Raw genomic sequence first — 20,639 nt, forward strand, 5'->3', positions numbered from 1 at the left:
GAATGAGATTGAAATACCTCATTAAGGGCTCGTTTACGTAACCGTAATCAAAATAGGAGGAATTGGATTACGAAGAAATTGAATTGATGAGGAATTAAAATAGAGAGGAATCATAATCAGATTCCTGTTGAAACTGTTTACTTAAATGTTCAAGAATCGGAATAGAAATGAAACTGAGTTCATAGAAGTTGTTTACTAATTCATCTGAATCGGAATAAGACTTAATGTGAAATACCCTTTTTTGTTTTATTTTATTCTATGTATTTATTTTTAAAAACGTTTTAACTATTTATTTTTACTTATTTAGTTAAATTAAAGAATCAAATATCCACAATTGTGTAAAAACCAAATAAAGAACCCAATCACATTCATCTTCCCTCCCCGCAAAAGAAAAAAACCCAGAAACATGAGGAATTTGGCCCTAGACCTCGAGGTTGCAATCATCAAAGTGATGTTGCAGGAGGATGAGCCAGCGAGCGAGAAGCACATCCGTGAGATACTAACATTGGCGTCATCATTCGGAGCTACGTCCAAGCGTGCGTGTTGGCGATGTCGAAGCGGCTGGACCATCGCCTCCTGAATGACGACGATTCAGTGTTCAGGGACAAGATCTCGTATGCGACTTGCAGATCTCTTGAACCTATCAGATTTCTGGTTCCCTCACCCTACCAGATTTCAAGCTTGGATATTAATTTGTTGGGTTAAACAGCAAATTGATAGGAGGGCATCATAGGAAGAGCAAATGGATTCCCAATTCCCTCATCCTCCTGGAATTCAATTACCACATCGATGTAGGGAGTCCAATTCCTCCCATTCTAGGAATTGAATTCCACTTTTTGTGTGGGTCTTACGCACTGTTGATTCCTCACAATTTTAGTAAGGGAAATTTTATTTAAATCCATCTAACCTCTTTCTTCACCCAACTTAATTTTTAAATATTAATTATCTATTTTACCCTATTGCATAATTACTATTAAGTACAAAATAAAATTAATAATAATAATCAAATTTATCAATAGACCCACATACTAACATCACTCTTTGTTTATCCTACATTCATTCCGACTAAAACCATAATAGCTCTGATAGAGAAAAACAAGTTTTTTTCTATTGATGGATGGTGATTTTGAAGTTTTTAATTCTCCAACTAAGGTATGACTTGATTTATAGATATTTTTTTTGTTTGCTTCTTCTTTGGATTAAATTTCATACTTTTTATATTATATTGTATTTATTTCTCTATGTCATTTGTATGCGCCCCAAAACACTATTGCAAAGACTTTTGATTAGTACTGCAAAAACATAAAACTTGATTCTTGGTGCAAATAAATATTGCTCAACCTTAACCACGAACTAGCAGGTGGCATGTCTTGCACCTTTTTTATTCGAAATAGCTACAATTTGTTTATTTGTTTATTAACATAGCAACAAAACACTTAGCCCTATGTCACTTCAAAGTTTCTTAAAAAGTTCATGAAAATGCTTGATTTAAAAAGGACAGAACTGGAGCTTGCATAACATTCTCTTGGCAAATTCAAGTCTATGGAATGATCTCTTGGATCCCAAGTCCATGGATGGGTTGTGTTAGTAGAAAGAAAAAAAGCAGTCATGGAAATGCTAGTCCTATACGGCAGATGCAATTATAGGGGGACAAAAGACGCCTCTTTGAAAAAAAATGCTTGCATGTGATGTTTTGCGCATGCACACACTCATCAGACATACATCCATTTTATGTTAGGTAGTCATACAAATTTAATTCTTGGATTGCTGGTTTTTGTTTCTTCATTCGTATGTGGTTTACTAAGCTAGTGTGTGGATTTTGCATATCTAACCATTGCAATAAATTATTCTCCAGACGTGAGTTTGACCCCATTAAAACTAGACATGTTATAATTGGTTGTATGCATTGTTGTTTGATGCTCTAACCCTTTACCGATTGTCATTTGATTGTCTTGACCTTTTTCCAATTGCATTTCAAGTGAAGAGTTTGACATAATCACCAGGAATTGCAAATTCAACCATGTCAAATATTTTGTTGTCCATGCCTACAACTTTTTTATAAAGAGAATGGGTGTAAAGATAATTTTACATTTTGAATTGGGTTTGAGATGATAGTTTAGGTAATAAATTTGGGTTTAAAAAGATATTAATTCTTTAATAAAAAACAATATGGGTGAAAAGAGTAATTTGGGTATAGAAAGTGGTTAAATGGATTCAAATAAAATTTCTCTTTTAGTAAACACATGTATAATCTGTAATCGAAATCGAACTCCTTATTTTCATTCCAATTCCTGATTAGTAAACACCTCCTAAGTTTTTTCGTTCTTGAAAAAGTAGATCGTTGTCGCGAATCTATTCAAATGGGTTTTTTTTTTTTTCAAGAAAAACAAGAAGTGTACAGATTCGGATTTTATGGTCATTTTCCCAAAAACGACACCATTTACGTGAAGTTGGGGTAGCTTCGACAAGTGGTACCATATCCCTTCCTTTCTCAGAAGGGAACTCGAATCCGGGTGAGTAGGTTGTCAAATCGCAATTTGCTTTTTGCAGACTTGGATCCTCTCCTGATCCAAGGAAAGGATCATTCTAATCAAATGATTTGGACCGTTGGATGAAAATCCAACAGCTACAAACAGGGAAGTCTTTTTAAAGTTATAATAATTATAGCCATTGAATTTTCACCTAACGGCCCAAGTTCTTTAGTCAGAAGGATCTTCTCCTTGGGTTCAAGAGAGGATCCAAATCCGCTTTTTGCCACTTCGGTGGGCTACCACCATTTGACCCGATAATTCATATTTCCGACCCCGAAGAAAGAGCCTGCAAATTTTTATTTTTTATTTTTTATTTTTCTGGAAAAAAAAAAACAAAAAAAGGATGGGGTACACGTCATAAGAGCTGCTTCCAACGGCAAGATGGGCGGTGCATGATCATCACAAGTGTGGACCAGTGATGTATGTTAATATTTATGCAGTTTGTGACAAAAAAAAAAAACTAGATTTTTGGGTCAATTTCAATTATTCAAAAGGAACGGTTACGGTCGCCATTTGAAATTTTGGCCAAGTGGAGCATTTTTGTAACGAGTGTACTATTTGCACACCAAAACAATAAGTTGAAAAGAAGAGCAATTCCCACACGATGAACGTTAAAAATTTGTTCCTCTTTATATATAACTAAAATTATTATAAACTGCAATTTGTCTACAATTAAAATCAACTTTTATATGTGAGGAGACTTAATGCATTACACTGTTAGTTAATTTAAGAAAAGTTCAAACTTAGCTCTTATAATTCCTTGTCTGGACAAGGTGCAATGCAGTTTATTATTCACGTGAGTAGTAACTGTCCAAACTTCATTCTTGAACCCAAATCTATTAAAAGGGTGGAAATGCGATTAAATGAGCTAGGATACAAGTATTTAGAGTATATGTTAGCCTTATATATTTTATTTTAGCTTACTTATTATGTCTTCCTTAATAAAAGAGTAAAGGGAAATTTTATTTTGATCCAGTTATCTTATCTCTACACCCAACTAACAAGTTTTATCTACCAAACTTCAAATTTACCCTTAAATAAATAAGAATAAGAAAATAAACATCGGTATTTTTATCTCTACACCCCATAACTCCAAAACTGGCACACCAGTGCACTCCTCCATTATTTCCAACAAAACTCACCCAAATAACAGCAAAATATTCTCTCAAGTTCATCAATGAATCAGCTTGCTAGAAACCCTTATCAGCCTTCATTTATAATTTCAGCGTAGGTTTTTGGCTAATATGTTTGCTTGTTTGAACCATTATCTGGGAGTTGGCTACTTGCATAAATTATTAAAACTAACAAGTCAGCTTGCTAGAAACCCTTGTTGCTATCTCTTCTAAATAGACACTGACATGGAAGCTTTTTTCTCATATTGCAGGAATTTGTTTCATATCTAACGAATTGGTAAGAAGTTTTCTCCGTTGAAATTATAAATAAGGGCCGCTAAGGGTTTCATGCAACACGGGTTTCTAGCAAGCTTACTTGTTGATGAACTCAGGAGCATATTTTGTTGTCATTTGGGTGTGTTTTACGGGAAATAATGGAGGAGTGCATATGTGTGCCATCTTTTTTAGTTATTGGGTGTAGAGATAAAAACACCAATGTTTGTTTTCTTTTATTTTCTTATTTTTATTTATTTAAGGGCAAACTTGAAAGTTTAGTAGAGAAAATTTTTAGTTGGGTGTAGAGATAGGATAGCTCGGTCCAAATAAAATTTCTCAAGAGTAAATTGTAGCAATTGTCTCTCAATTTTAACTTAAATGAAGCAATGTTCCCTCAACTAAAAATGCATTATCATTGGTCCCTCAACTCATCAAAACGTGCAGTTATGATCCTTTTTGTCGAGCTTGGCTAGCATGAGCTGGTGTTCGGCACAGGTTGCCATAAGGTCATTCGGCCTATAGTAAAGTAAGGTCATTCAAATTGTAGACCCAATTTGTCAAACCATGCATGCTAGAGACAATGATGGAAATAAAAAAGAATGCTAACATTAAGACTTTTGACCTTTTAGTCACAAGAATTGTAGCATTGACCATGGGGTCATTCGGCCTATAAAACATTGGACCATGGGTTGTTCTTTGGTCAAAATGAGATATGACCGTGTTCCCTCAGCAAGTTACTAAGAATCAAGGGCATAATGGCAAGTTCCTTTCGGCCCAATAAGTAAACGGTCGAAGCACTTGTTAGGTTTCTGGCGGAAAAGTCTCTACCTGAGTCATTCGACCTGCAATAGATATATATGCTTACATGAAAAAGTGTTTGTGTAATGTGTGCTACCATGATTGCTGCGTTGCTGACTTTGATGGATAACAGGCCGAGCTGCCAGGAGTGGTTTGTCTCCACCCCTAATTTTTCTTGACTCTCCAAATTTTTCTCGACCTCAGTAGTCAAGAGCTGGGACAGATTTTTATTGGCTACGAATAATTAATTTCCTTAACCATTCGGCTTACGAGTAGAAGTTCAAGGAAACTAAGGGGCAATGTTTAGACCCAAATTTAAACCCTCAGCCCGTGCAATCAAGATCGTTGAGTAAACATAGCTCCTAACCGTCAGATAGAAGAATGAAGATAATTTTGTTATTGTTAAAGGATAATATTATGGTTTTTATCATAATAATTATCTTTTAATATGAATTATTTGCATCTTCTTAAACCTAGATAAATAGGATGCGAATTATATCCCAAGCAAGCAATACAGTTTGAATTGATTTGGGATGTCTGACGGCACTTGGAAGCTAAAAATGAATTTGAAATTCATTTGATCAGGATGTGTCACATCCCGCCTGGGCCCCCACCATATATCGAGCTCGACTCCACCGTAACACAATATTGTCCGTTTTGGGCCTCGACCACGCCATCACGATTTTGTTTATGGGAATTCACACGAGAACTTCCTAGTAGGGTCACCCATCATGGGAATGCTCTCGTCCAAACTCACTTAACTTCGAAGTTCCGATGGAATTCGAAGCCAGTGAACTCCCAAAAGGCCTCATGCTAGGTAAAGATAAGAATATACATATAAGGTTTAGAAGATCCACTCCCCTGTGGGATGTTACAATCCATCCCCTCAGGGGCCCGACGTCTTCGTCGGCACACTTTCGTCCAGGGACTGGCTCTGATACCAAATTGTCACATCTCGACTCGGGCCCCCACCACATCCTAAGCTCGACTCCACCGTAGCACGATATTGTTCGCTTTAGGCCCCGACCCGCCCTCACGGTTTTGCTTCTGGGAACTCATACGAGAACTTCTTAGTGGGTCACCCATCATGGAAATGCTCTCGCCCAAACTCACTTAACTTCGGAGTTCCGATGGAACCCGAAGCCAATGAACTCCCAAAAGGCCTCGTGGTAGATAGAGATGTGAATATACATATAAGGCTTAAAGGATCCATTCCCCTGGGCGATGTGGGATGTTACAGGATGCATGCATAAATGGGTTTAAAGGTGATGGAATTATGATGATGTGATAAGCATAGGATTTGATGGTCTTGGATAATGATGAGATAAGAAACCTAGGTAGATTGTGCCTTTTTGCATGGTGATGGAAGTTATCATATGAGTTTAAAGGCTTTTGATGAAGGTTTTTGATGAGATAAGAAGCCTAGGTGGGCTACGTTTCTGATGTGATGTGATAAAGCCTAGATAGGCTTTATTTTGTTTGAAAAGTCATGAAATCTGAAAGATATGCCTTGGCATTTGACACAGATCAATTTCAGTTCCACGAGTTAAAGTTGCAATTGGACTCTACAAAGTTATCAGGCCGTGTCAAGCAAGAGACAACCACTATAAATACAGAGTTGTATGTAACATTGAAGTCTCTCTCCAATTCAACACACAAACTGTCCCTGCTCAAACTTTCGCTATACGCGAAACCTCTCAACAACCTTGAGATTTTTTTTTTTCTCGTCGACATATCTTCAGTTTGGATAAACAGCACTAGAGCCATAGAATTAGCCGATCAAGGAGCACATTCAGTTTGGATAAAGAACATTGCTTCTCGGTCGACTGATTACCTATCCAAGTCTCGGTTAACAAGGATTTTCGAGTCCTTGTTGTTAAAGGTCATCTCATCAGCCTTATCGGCGAAGTGAGGTGTTACTAGGTTACTACATTTGGCACATTGAAAGCCGAATTTGATATTAAACTTCGCAGAACTAGCAACCTTGTCTTCAGGCTCTAGAACCCGAAGGCCGAGACGTGTTCCTTCCTCGGCTGCAGTCGCAAGATCAAGAAGTCAGCAACGCGTCCAACGCCACATCAACATATTTTACTCCTCGGTTGAACTCGGCCGATGAGTTGGCATGCCCTGCATAGAATCGAAGGATGTAGTTATCTTATTAATTACTTGACCTGCGCACCATGTAGGCTTGGTAGTTTTTAAGGTCAACAAGTATATTGCCCCATATTGGCAAATACAATGCTTTTATACAAGAGCTCTTATGACTCTTCACGTATTGTCCCCTCAAATTGTCCAAAAGAAATAAAAAAAGGGAATACCATGACAATTTTAGTATGTCATCACATCCACAAAGGAACGGTCGTTTATAAAATTAAGGTATATAGCAATTGACCCATGACATAACGGTAACAATTTAAACTATAGCACATCTCTAACAAATATTGATATTTGTCATTTGTTAATGATATAAAAGGTACATTCTACTCGTTTCATAAATAAAATCAATACTATTGCGTATTGCAAGTTTACAACATAATAAAAGTTTAATTTAGACTTCTTATTTCCGAACAACACACATTATATTATATATATATGTGTGTGTATGTATGTGTGAATATATATATATATCTCTTTACTAAAACCCAAACAAAAGTTTCCTGTTCACCAACGATGAACTCATCTATACTAAAACCCAAACAAAATTTCCTGTTCACCAGCAGTGAACTCCCTAAAATGCCCTCCCATCCACTTGTTGTTGCCCTTTTTTTCCATCTGTGCTATAGGAAACAGACATTTTTGCCCTTCTAGGTTGTGCTTTTGCAACCTATGATTTGGGTTTTTATCTTCGTTTGCATTAGGTTATTTTGTGTTGTTGTTCTCATCCATTTTCTGCATGCCCTAACCTTCACTCTCATCTTTCCATCTTTCTTATCCTTTTCTTCTGAATCATTTGTATGAAATGAAATCAATGAGCCCATTCTTTTGCAAACCAAATGAGACGAAGAAGGGTAAGATCATTTCCATATTGACCAAAGCAACATATCAAGCTTAAAATACAAACGTCTTTGCGCTAATTTACCATTTTCGTTCCAGACTCTTTCCTTGACTTATTCAACAACGTAATAGTCAATTCTATTACTTGTATCGCACGGTACGTTTTCATTTATCAAATTAAAAAAGAAACCAATTCCAACCATTTGGTTTCTTTCGCAGTCTTTCACAACATGTCGACAACGAGCACCCACCAGCCAACGCAGGCTCAGCCATATTGCCCATAACCGGACCACACCACCACGACGCTCCAAAAAAAAAAAAAAAAAAAAAAAAAAACCCTACTATTTCTATTCAGTATTGGAGGTTTCCGCGCCTCAACTCCTTGGTTTTGAAACGCTGGCAGCCACCTCTCCCTCCACTTCTTCCCGCCTCTCTCTCCTCCCTCCCCCAAACCTTAAAACCCCCACAAAGCCTAACCCTCTCCATCTCTCCCTCTCTCTCTCTCTCTCTCTCTCTCTCTCTCTCTCTACAAACCACCACCAATTCCCCCCCCCCCCCAATTTCTCCCTCCCTTCCTCTCTCTCTCTCTCTCCCCCTCTCCCTCTCCCAGCCATGAACCGCCGATCTAGATCCCTTCACCGCCGGTCCTCCCCCAACCGGTCGCCCGAGCCATTTCTCAAATACCTAAAGCCCGGCGCGCTCGCTCAAATCCGAGACTCCCGAATCAGCAGGGCCAGATCGCACCAGCTCAATTGGCTCTCTCAGGTCCGTGTATCGCCGCCGTTGTCTCCGGTGTCCGACGCAGGTCTTCCCATGGTCAACGCGATGGAGGGATTTCCTTGCTTCTCGGGTCGGATCTTCGGCCCCAGATGCCCCCAGAGGAAGAAGCTCGCGGCCACCAAGTCCGTTATGTTCCTCAGCCCCTCGAGCCCGGTTCACGACTCGCCAGATCCGATAATCGATCTGTTTAGTACGGACATTCTTGCTGCACATTGAATTGGAAATTGTAGAATGTTCTGTTGAACCCTTGTTGTAGATTAGGTTTTTTAATTTGTAGTTTGTGGTAGTACCTTGGTGGAGAATTGCTTAAGATACAGCTGAGATTATTAATAAAATTTACTGAAAAGTTTCGTAACAGAGCAATTTTTGGGTTGATTTATGATTTGGGTATTGAATTGGGATGCGCTTTAACTGTTTGATGTTTTGCATTCATTGGGGGTTGTCATTCAATTGTGATGGGTTCATAATGTTGCTGAAGTTACCCGAATTGCGGTGTTTGGGTGCTTCATTGCTCATCTTATATGCGCTGCAAATTGAGTTATTGTGTGTGAATTATGTGTCCTGTTTTCCGTAGATGGGTTTTCATTTTGGGACAAATCTAAATCGGTAGTAGTGATAAAGAAAGACGGCTTCTTTGGTATGGTTGTATTCCATGAGACGCGCTTGAACTGTTTGATGTTTTTGCACTCATTCAGGGTTTCCATTAAATTGTGATGGGTTCATATTGTAATGTTGTGCTGAAATTACCTGAATTGTGGTATTTGGCCGCGTAATTGGACATCTTATTTGCGCCGTAAATAGAGTTATTGCGTGTGAATTATGGGACTTGTTTTCCTTGGATGGGGTATGGTCTCAAGACAAATCTGACCCGGTAGTGCTGATAAGGAAAGACGGCTTCTTTGCTATGATGGACGGTTACTTACAAGAATCCATGTTTCTACTTGGCGTTGTGGTTTGCATCTTTGGTAGTGGCTCATGTTTTGTTGTCTGTGCAATTGATACAAGTCTTGTAGTGAATAGGCTATGTTCTGCTTTGCTTATTAAGTGTTGCAGGCTTGCAGTTGTAGTTAATTTCTGAATGTATCATTAACTTAGATAGTTTGTCTTCTTTAGATAAAACAATACTTGTATTGACTCATTAAATCTACGAACTTTTTAATAGCGGTCATTCAACTCAAAGATGCAAGAATGTAGTTATTTGGTTTCTGATTTTGGTGCCACAACGGAAATGCTTTAACTGTTTGATGTTCGGAACTCATTATGCGTTTATGGCTTAGTTCTACATTGTAATTGTTGACTTGTTGTGCATCTTGTTCACGCCTTAAGTCGAGTTATTGTAGCATTCCCAATAGGTAGTGCTGAATCTGCTGAGAAAGAAAGAGGGCTTTGTCGTTAACTCTTATACATCGGTGACTTTTTAACTGCTCATTTAAATTAGTTCCGTTTTTTAACTTCTGACATGATAGAATTTCTTGCTTGGTATCGGATGTATGAGTCTTCGGTAGTAGCTCCGTTTTACCAGAGTGTTCTTGTTCATGCAACTGCAAGTAACTGCTGCTATTCTTGCTTATCCTTGTGACAGTGATCAGTTTTGATTCCATGTTCTATCTCAGTATCATTGGTTTGGAACATGCGCACGTAAGTTTGTATCCTTTCAAGGAGTTGTCCGGGATAACTGAACTATTTTTACTATTGAAGAGCAGATCATACATAGGCTGAGAAAATAGGCTGGTTAAACTGCCGGAGCAAGGGCTCCCCATCAATGGATGCATAACACGCTCACTTGTGCGGGGGCAATTGTGCCCCTGCACGAGTGAATTATTTCCCAATATGCCCCTGCATGAGTCAACTATTTCCCAATATTGAATCATTGAAGGAGCATGCTTCATGAGCTGGGCCAAACAGGTAAACAACCTTTGTTCAGACGATAATAGGTTTAGCACCATTAAACGCATTGGAAGTGACTTGAACCAAGGCATTGAGTGAGGAGATGGAGGCCTCCCCGTAAACCCTATCGGATGAGTTTTAATAAAGTAAAACGGTTTCCACACTCATTTCACACTCTACGCACTCATGTTTAATTTTGTTTTTATTTATCATATTCAAATGCTAGAATGCAAATGAAAGAAGTGTATAGAAACCATTTCCATTAACGAAACGCATCATTCTTCCATAAATTTTACAACTTGATAATTTCGTTTCACTCCCAACACTAAAGGGTGTATTCAAATAAGATTTCAAAGAATAATTTTATGAATTTTGAGAGAACATGGATTTTAATGGAGTTCGTGAGACTTCTATAACAAATTTCATTTTTGTAAAAAAGGAAAAATAAGAAGATAATTGAAAAGCGAAAAGACAATGTACTATGTTAATATCCCTTCCGGCACCACTGTGTGAAGCTCTGCGTAACTACCAAGCGATTTAAGAGTTCTTTCTGGAATCGCAGACTCACAAAGCAAAAAAAAAAAAAAAAAAAAAAAAAAAACATCAATGGCCGAACCCAAAGCCAAATACGATCGCCAGCTCAGGTACTCTCTCTCTCTCTCTCTCTCTCGTCTCTCCTATTCCCCGTTTGTCCTCCACCATCGCCCAAATTCTCCAGACGCCACTCTCAACTCGTTCAATCCTTTTCGAAATGGTTTAGCTCGTTCAATCCTTTTCGCTTAAAATCTAATCCTCTGTTTGTTTACACCCATTTGAAATTGCAGAATCTGGGGCGAGCAGGGGCAGGCAGCCCTAGAGAAGGCCAGCATATGCCTACTGAATTGCGGCCCCACCGGCTCCGAAACCTTGAAGAACCTTGTTCTTGGCGGGGTTGGAAGCATCACCGTCATCGATGGATCTAAAGTCGAATTGGGTGACCTCGGAAATAACTTCATGGGTATGTTTAACTTTTGTGTTGGTCAAATGGGTATGTTTTGAATTTGTTGTTTTCACGTGTGATTACTGTTTTTTGAGTGTTTTATGCGCTTTGGTGGTTGGGTTTTTGGTAGTTGATGAATCGAGCGTTGGGAAATCGAAAGCGAAATGCGTTTGCCAGTTTCTTCAGGAGCTGAATGATTCCGTTAAGGCGAAGTTTATCGAAGAGTATCCGGAGGTTTTGATTGAGACCAACCCATCATTCTTTTCTCAGTTTACCTTGGTTGTAGCTACTCAGGTATGGGGCTCTACTAATAGCCAAAGTATGCTTACATATTTTTACATGACAACTTCATTACCAAGTTTTCTCCTTACATTCCTGCATTCTCATTACGATGTTTTTTTATTTTTTATTTTTTTATAGTGAGCATGTGATATCGGTACATTCGTAAATAGAATTTGATTATGTACATGCCTTATACTCAGCATTTCTTTGTTTCCTTGTTTGTTATAAAACTTGCCTAGTTTAGTTTTATGCTTAATTTTAGTGGCTATTTGGATGGTGGATGTTAAGTTTACCTGACTTTGTGAAGTTACAAGTATTTGTCCTCGGTATGCAATAGCTTTGACGGACTGTATTGAGAATCTAGGTCATTAGATTCTGTTGCGATTACTTGTATTTTTCGATTTCTATTGTCACTCTTGTTAATTGTAATATCCCTGATTTTCTAATTTTAACTATTAGCTAGGGGAACGTTCAATGGTAAAGCTTGATAGAATCTGCAGGGAGGCAAATGTGATTCTGATCTTTGCTCGCTCTTATGGCCTCACTGGGCTTGTCCGTATCAGTTTGAAGGTAATGCAGTTTTGAGTTTTTGATGAAATTGTTGTCTCTGTCTTGGTATTAATATTCCTGAATTTAAGCATTTGAATTTTTATCTCCAATTGGTGAGAGTAATGGAAATTGTGAGGGATGAGATATGATGTTACTCTACAGCCGTGGCCTAGTTTGAAGATTGATAGTGTACTGATGATAGGTCTTCGTCTTTCTCTGATTGGCTACATCATAAGAAAACAGAACGTGCTTCAAATTGCTTATATGGATATGGTTTGTTATCCAAACTTACAATTATCTAGATGGAAAGGTTCAAAAATGGATCTCACAGAGCTATCGTTATAATATTTTTCTTTGAATCTGAATAGGTTCTCCATTTTCTCTATGTTTTTTTTGGGCAGGAACATACTGTGATCGAGTCAAAGCCTGAACATTTTCTGGATGACCTTCGTTTAAATAATCCATGGCCTGAGCTGAAAAGGTATGAAATTCTGCTTTTCGTGTTTTCATCTGAGACATTTTCAGAGTTACTTATTTGGATTTCTGACAACTAAGTATTTGCATGCGGATTTTATTTTATGCTAATTGCCCTTCGCCACTAATGACTGGTATTCTGATTTCTTAACCTATATGTGTGTGTTGCCTAATGAATCAATGGTTCAATAATATACACCGTGTGTTTGGTTTTCAAGATTCTGAATGGATTCTATCATCTATTGTAGGTATGCAGAAAACATTGATTTAGATGTGTCGGATCCTGTTGCTCACAAACACATGCCATATGTCCTCATTCTTGTCAAGATGGCAGAGGAGTGGGCCAAAAATCATGATGGTAAACTTCCATCAACTAGGGAAGAGAGAAAAGAGTTCAAGGTTTACCTGCTTGATTTATACATTTTATGTTTGTTTTTCTTCTTTCAATTGCTTTCTACTAAATATGTTTATTTATTTCCCATTTATCTTGGATTACTTAGGAGCTTATTAAAGCTAGGATGACTGCACTAGATGAAGATAACTATAAAGAAGCCGTTGAGGCCTCCTTCAAAGTCTTTGCTCCACGAGGAATTAGTAAGTGTATCATTTTTAAGTTTGGTTGTAGTTTCCCAGTATATTATTTCAGAAGATGATGTTGTCTTGTTAAATTTCCAAGAACGGCAAAATAATCATCACCTATGTTTTGCAGTCTGACTGATTATTCATGTTAATGAAATATTTTAATATTTTTGGTAATCCTGAGCTGCAAGTTGAGCTTGGTTAGAGACTTAGAGTACTTGCATGGATGACAGTGTGGCAGGCACGCTTGGTGATTATTATATCCTACTCTCACTCCAATGGAGTTGGGGTTGAATTGGCATTGTTGCTTGCATTGTTTCGGACGAACAGAGTGTATCCATCTTTCCCCTGTCATTCACATAATATAATTAATCTGGAAAGCAAAGATAAATGGCATCATCCATAGCTGATGGAAGACTTATACATCTTTGTTGGGTGTTGCCGTATACTTATTTGGAGGTTATGATCATACAGCATTTCAGCCTTGATTATTGGTGGTTGAATATCAGTCTGACTTTACAAGTGGTTAATTCTGTTTTTCTTCTCATTTTATCTCTTAGGTTCAGACTTGCAACGGGTAATTGGAGATAGCTGTGTGGAAGTTGATTCCAGTTCATCTGATTTTTGGGTGATGGTGGCAGCGTTGAAGGTTTGTTTGTCTGTTTGTTTGTTTTTTCCATGAGAACTGGATATAGCATGCTTAATGTTTTTTGTGTTAAACTGAGGTGCTCAGAATAAAGTGATTATCACCATATTGCACATCATTTTTATGGTTTCAAATAGATTCCTCTTTTCCTGATTTGGCTTCCAGGCCCTCTGTTTTTCTCTGGAAAACAACCGATCGGCCTATAAGTTTCAAGACTGAAACTCTGATTTTCAAAATTGTTTAGTGGTAATTAGCGTAATGTTTAGGCAGTTGACCACCATTCATGCATATTTTGAACACATAGCTTTGAGCCCCATTCCTACGTGTTTATGCTAGATTTGGGGGATTTTATGTGAAATACCCAACATGATCAAAGAGAATATGTGTTCAGAGTTCTCATGCTGAGTTTGTCTTCCTTGAATTTAGAGATTTCAGCCACTTACAATGGATAAGTAAGTAGCTGACCAATATTTTTGATTGACAAAATCACATGCTTATAATTAGCTTGTCCAATAGATCCATACCATTGTCAATTTCTTGACTAGCATAATCAGAAATCTTCACTTTGCAGGAGTTCATAGAAAATGAAGGTGGTGGCGAGGCACCTCTTGAAGGATCAATACCAGATATGACATCTTCGACAGAGTTAGTGACCGATCTTATAATCTAGCCTTTCTTCTTTCTCTCTGTTTTTGTGTTTTAAAAAAAATAATTGTTGATGCAAGAGTTCTTTGTACTCTCTTGTAGGCACTATATATCTTTGCAGAAACTCTACCAAGCCAAGGCGGAGGCTGATTATCTTGTTATTGAGCAAGGGGTTAGGACTATTCTGAAAAAAATTGGTAGGGATCCAAACAGCATCTCAAAGACAACAATAAAAAGTTTCTGCAAGAATGCAAGAAAACTCAAAGTAAGTGTGTCGAGTTCCACTTTATTGTGTGACTGACATATATTGCTTCACCAGTCCTGCTAGTATTCTTTTAATTGTAAATGTGGATCCAAACATGTTCATAAGATTCTAATTTCACCTACCTTATTTTTAATAAGTTTTCACCATTTTATAACTTCTTTTTGTGGTAAGGAATCCAATTGATTCTGTACTCCATAGACTTACTCTTTATAATTTATTTGATTGCTACTATTTTTAGGATATTTAGTAGTTATCTAGTGATGAAATAGAGTCTTGTGATGACTTTTCCTCATTTGTGGATACAATTTGGACCGTAAGGTTTGCAAAACAGTTGGAGCTTAGATCTGAGGCATCTTTCCTGCAGAATTTTAGCTAGGAATGCAGTGTGCATATTAGGGATTGATGTCGTAGTCTTTCAGAAACATTTTACTTACGCTTCTTGATGTTTGCCTAGCGGACTTCAGTTGAACACTAATCTTTGCTTTGTAGGTTTGCAGGTATCGCCAAGTCGAAGATGAGTTCAATTCTCCAACCGCACTAGAGTTGCAGAAGCTTCTAACAGATGAGGATCACAGGTACATTATGATTTTGTTACGTTGGATTTTTGTTATCTTGTTTGTAGAATTATTATTTCTTTTGTGGGATGATATATTCTTGAAGATCTGAGCAATAAAGATTCCAGAATCCTTTTACATATTGTATAGTACCACTCTTATCTATTTAAAACGTTTCTACTTGTCAGAGTAGAAGGGGAATTGTCATGTGTTTTCTTGATAGATTTGTTTTATTTTATTTATTTAAAGGATTAGATAATGTTGTTTTTCTCCCACCAAATATATTTTCTTAAATTTTACTTGAGGCAAACTAATGGAAGTTTTGGCGGAATTCAACCCCTTCCTGAAAAAATAGAGCAAATGAACTAAAGTATTTATCCCCCAACCCAAAATAAGAAAGGAATATACATTACATATAACTGTGGATTTGTCTTGCTCAAAGTTCACTATTTCATTTGATTTCCATGACAGTGTAGCTGCTGGATTTTATGTTTTGCTTAGAGCTGTCGACCGGTTTGCCGCCAATTACAACAGTTTTCCTGGGCAATTTGATGGGTAACACCTAATACTGTTTATGACTATATTACGGTACAAATTTATAATATTGTACTGATTATGCATGTTCCTTTTTCCCATAGTTTAATGGATGAGGACATATCTCGATTGAAGACTATAGCGGTTGGCCTGCTTAGTGATGTGGGCTGCAATAGCGTTACATTAAACGAGGACCTAATCAATGAGATGTGTCGATTTGGTGCTGCCGAGCTCCATGCAGTTGCTGCTTTCATTGGAGGAATTGCATCTCAGGAAGTGATTAAGGTTTGTGTTTCTAGCTCTGCTTTGTATGTAGAGATTAGTGATATCATATAGCTACTTAAAGTGACATTTACTGTTCTGACACTGTTACAGCTTATAACAAGACAGTTTGTGCCCCTTTCCGGAACTTTTGTCTTCAACGGCATTGATCATAAGTCTCAATTGTTGTCTCTGTAGCGGCTCTAAAGCCTGAAATGATATAAAATGATGGTATGTTTTCACGTCTGGTAAATATCCGGTATGTAGCACTTGCAACTTCTGTTACATTGAGCTATACTAAGTTTTGGTTTTCATTTGCAGATAACCTTTTACGATTGGAGTGGGAGAAAGTTTGAGGTCACAGCGATCTTACGTGCTATTGATCGGAGGCTTTGTTTCTGCAGTTGAGATTGGGCAGTTTGCAGTGAAACATGATTTTTGTAGTTTTGTTTCTCATTCCATTATCCTGGATATGTCAGTCTGGCAAAGAGAGAAGATATAAGAGAGTGAGAGATGGAGAGAGTGATACAATATATATAACATTTGACTTCCAATTTGTTATGAAATGGATTTCTTATTAAGTATACATGCCCTTGTACAGCGTTAACCACTTGTTTGGGCTCACTTACATTTTTTAGGTAATCATCAAAAGATTAATGTTGCAAAAATTCACTGAAATCGAAAGTCGTTTAAGTTTTATGTGGCTTATCAATTTGCATGGATAATTATTTCTCTATACTTATCAAGTAAATACAATAAAAAATATATATATTTTAAATCTGTTTATTTATACATTGTATTTGTGAAAGCGCAAGCTTTTTAGTTGGCTGATTTTTTAGATCGTACATGATATAGATTTTAGGTGTGTCCTAGTTTCTAGGTCCAAGTATTGAAGACGTGCACTTCATACCTTGCATATGATTCCATCATATCCTATCATTCATCTGTGTGACAAAGCTGTGTGCGATCTCTTTGCTCGTGAGGAGGACCAGCAAAGTGCGTTGTGTTCATCGAAAACAAAGCAAAGGAAAGATAGTGTGCTACAAGAACAAAAGTACAGGAGAGAACTTCGAGTGTAGTAAGTATTTGTCTTTCTGTGTCTTGTCAAAGAGTGTATGTGTTGTTGATTTAAGGGTCGCGATAATTTGATCAACGAATGGCGCGAGGTTTTAGCTCTCGGCAATGGAAAAATCGGAACGTGTAGTGATGTTTGTTGATTTTTCTCAAGAATGATGAAAAATGCAGAGTTTTCTGAATCTTTTAAGTGTTTGGGAATTTGGGGTTTGAGAGCTTTAAAGCTTCGGCGTCTGAGTATGAATGATTTTCTGGACTATATTCCTTGTCTTGGTCTTGGAGCCTTCCTATTTATAGAGTCTCCAAGCTTTGCCTACAAAAAAACCAAGACTTGATTTGTATCTTGGTTCGTAATTTGACTCCACTAATTAATTCAAATAAATTAATTTGGCTGATATAAATTAAAACTAATTGAAAAATTATTCATTCTTCTTTTTTTTTTTCCTGTGAAATGTCATCATATGTCCCTCTTGATGACTTGTCTGATTTTGATGAGTCATGTGTCCTGTGTACAATTTGCGAGATACATGGTGCATACCACATAAACCCTTATATGTCGAAACTTTAACGTGTTGGTGAACATTTACTTCACCAAAATTTTGATGTCTACACCTTATTTCCTAGTGAATTCTTTAACTGACTGTGTACCAATGAATTTTCTCTATTATGTGTAGGATTTTACCACGTAAAAGAAATAGTGTATCATTTGTTCTTTTTATCAGCATATTTCTTTTTTATTCTTCATGGTACCTCATCTGATATTTTAATTGAGGTTGTTTATCTTTTGGGTTTGGATTCTAACATCTACCCGCGTTTTCAATTTATAATTACTAATTATGTATAATCAGGCATTGTATATGCGCTTGCACCCGACCCAAGAACAAATACAAATTGAAAAATATTCTGTGTGCCTGCACATGGATTAGGTTTAAAATTGATCGAAATAATTTACAGTTAGGAGAAGGAAACAAATTAAAGTTCAAACTCTTGACATCCTATCTAGCATGGTGAATTAGTGACATGAGAGTATCTCTCTCAACAAGGATAGGAAAGGAGATTACTTGAAGACCAAGAAACTCAAAACTATAAATAGAACTCTCAAAAGACAACACAAACTCATGGAAAACTTGAACTCTAAGCTATCTTGACCTTCAACTTTTAGCCAAACCCAACCAAAACTCACAACCAAGCCAAACCGATCAATCACACAACCAACAATGGTGTTGGCGGAATTAGGAGGGCGCATAACCCGTGCCCTCCAGCAGATGATCAAGGCGACGGTGGTCGACGAGAAGGTCCTGAACGACTGCCTCAACGAAATCAGCCGCGCTCTGCTCCAATCCGACGTCCAATTCAACCTTGTTCGCGACATGCAGATCAACATTAAAAAGACTGTCAATCTGTCCGATCTCGCTGCCGGTCACAACAAACGCAAGATCATTCAGCAAGCAGTGTTCGATCAACTCTGCCAAATGCCGCAAGATCCAGCAGGGAAACACGATCAGCTTGTACCCAAAAAGGGGAAGAAACCGAGTCAAGTTGTCATGTTTGTTGGTTTACAAGGGTCTGGAAAACCACAACGTGTACAAAATACGCGTATTATCATAAGAACAAAGGTTGCAAACGCGCCTTAGTGTGTGCGGACACATTCAGAGCTGGCGCTTTCGATCAGCTGAAGCAAAACGCTGCCAAGGCTAAGGTACCGTTTTATGGAAGTTACACAGAGGCGGACCCTGTAAAGATCGCTGTTGAAGGTGTGGAAAGGTTAAAAAACGATCAGAACAATAATTTTGATCTCGTAATTGTGGATACTAGTGGGAGGCACAAGCAAGAAGCTGCTCTTTTTGAAGAGATGCGTCAACTTTCCGAAGCAATTTGTCCGGAACTTGTTGTGTTTGTATGGATGCGAGTATTGGTCAGTCTGCTTTTCATCAAGCGCAAGCGTTTAAGCAAAGCGTTGCGGTTGGAGCTGTCATTGTTACAAAAATGGATGGACACGCAAAGGGTGGCGGCGCTCTTAGCGCTGTTGCAGCAACAAAGAGTCCTGTCATATTTATTGGAACGGGAGAGCATATGGATCAGTTGGAAGCCTTCGATGTGAAACCCTTTGTCCGGCGTCTGTTAGGCATGGGGGACTTGTCTGGACTTGTGAACAAGATTAGCGAAGCTGTTCCAATGGATCAATGCGCAGAGATAACAGAAAAGATTTTACAGGGCGGATTTACAATAAGGACTATGCAAGTGTGGTTTCAGACCATGCTAAACGTCGGCACACCTAGCCAGCTCGCTTCGATGCTGCCCGCAGAATGTACGAGCCGGTTATTTCCTGCAGGAATTAGTGACGATCAGGAAAGTCAGAAACAGATGAAGCGGTTCTTGGTCATGATGGATTCGATGACAGCTCAAGAGTTGGATAGCCCGAACCTCAAGATAAGCGAGTTGCAGATAAAACGGATAGCACAAGGTTCTGGTCATCAAGTTAGACAAGTAGAAGAGCTGATTGAAGTGTGCAAAGCTGCTAGCAAGAATTTTAGCAAGAGGAAAGCGCTGCTTCGGAGTTTGAACGGCGGAGACATGTGTGCGTTAACCCGGAATATGAGTAGTAATCCGCAGCTGCTCAACCAGATTGGGGGCATGGGTGGTTTGAGAAGCTTGATGAATCTGGGGAGGCTGTAACTAGTATTGTTTTGTTAAAAAATGAAGTGGATTTTTGTGGTGTTGTGGCTTTTGATTAATTAGACTAATAACTAATTATCTTTTGTGCCTTTCTCCATGTTTATTTGGATGTTGTTTCATTTAAGTTTACATATTCCCACTGATTAATAAGTTACAAGCCACTTATTAGTCCTACGGTCTATTGGTATTGATCATAAACATTCAGCAGATGAAGCCTTCTTGACAGGATTGTAGACGCTAAATTTGCCGAAGTCCCTCCTAGCACTGGAAAAAACAGTGCCCGTTATCAACCCCTTGCACAAAGGAACAAAATTTCAGCAGCTAAACGTAATTATAAAATAAATCGCGTCAAGCATAGACAAAAAGCGGAGGGAGAGATGACGATGACGATGTGATGGTGCCACGACATGTATCCAAAGCAGCATTAACTTCCATATGTGATATAATTAGCACTACAAGAAATGTGCCTGGGCGTTATATCCCAGCCGGCAGGTTAAAAAAAAACGAGGATGAACAGATTCAATGATCACTTGTCTCCACCTTTGGTAAATTGAGAAATACCATCTTCGCCATATTCCTTTAGCAGATGATCCACAACTTGCTTGCCAAAGTGACATTTCTGATCTATGTTTACGTTCGGAAGTTGCCACATCTGCGGCATGACCAAATGTAACTGATCCATTCGGTGTATCTCTACTCCCCCATCACCACCACCACCACCATCATCACCAGCATTTACAACA

At 38.2% G+C, this 20,639-nt stretch overlaps 3 protein-coding genes across 3 annotated transcripts; all 3 read left to right on the plus strand.

Annotated features, from left to right (window-relative positions):
* Nucleotides 1–8,241: 8,241 nt before the first annotated feature.
* On the plus strand, nucleotides 8,242–8,848 carry LOC125474708. The gene has a single exon (XM_048578686.1). It carries the CDS (start codon nucleotides 8,324–8,326, stop codon nucleotides 8,705–8,707), a length of 384 nt encoding a protein of 127 aa, XP_048434643.1. The 5' UTR covers nucleotides 8,242–8,323; the 3' UTR covers nucleotides 8,708–8,848.
* Nucleotides 8,849–10,859: 2,011 nt separating this feature from the next.
* Nucleotides 10,860–16,732, plus strand: LOC125474902 (NEDD8-activating enzyme E1 regulatory subunit AXR1-like). Its single transcript, XM_048579145.1, has 15 exons — nucleotides 10,860–11,022; nucleotides 11,203–11,375; nucleotides 11,488–11,651; nucleotides 12,099–12,209; nucleotides 12,590–12,669; nucleotides 12,911–13,061; nucleotides 13,163–13,256; nucleotides 13,802–13,890; nucleotides 14,459–14,532; nucleotides 14,635–14,797; nucleotides 15,287–15,372; nucleotides 15,823–15,906; nucleotides 15,990–16,170; nucleotides 16,261–16,377; nucleotides 16,468–16,732. The coding sequence occupies exons 1-14, from the start codon at nucleotides 10,985–10,987 to the stop codon at nucleotides 16,342–16,344; spliced, it is 1,572 nt and encodes a 523-aa protein (XP_048435102.1). The 5' UTR covers nucleotides 10,860–10,984; the 3' UTR covers nucleotides 16,345–16,377; nucleotides 16,468–16,732.
* A 1,630-nt stretch (nucleotides 16,733–18,362) lies between these two features.
* Nucleotides 18,363–19,935, plus strand: LOC103944622 (signal recognition particle 54 kDa protein 3-like). The gene is given in 3 exon segments (XM_009355095.3): nucleotides 18,363–18,828; nucleotides 18,831–19,115; nucleotides 19,118–19,935. Coding segments are annotated over 3 exon segments (1,455 nt in total). The 5' UTR covers nucleotides 18,363–18,437; the 3' UTR covers nucleotides 19,897–19,935.
* Nucleotides 19,936–20,639: the final 704 nt, after the last annotated feature.

The sequence above is a fragment of a genome, unplaced genomic scaffold (genome assembly GCF_019419815.1).
Source record: "Pyrus x bretschneideri cultivar Hongxiangsu unplaced genomic scaffold, Pyrus_bretschneideri_v1 Contig13, whole genome shotgun sequence".
Taxonomy (NCBI): domain Eukaryota; kingdom Viridiplantae; phylum Streptophyta; class Magnoliopsida; order Rosales; family Rosaceae; genus Pyrus; species Pyrus x bretschneideri.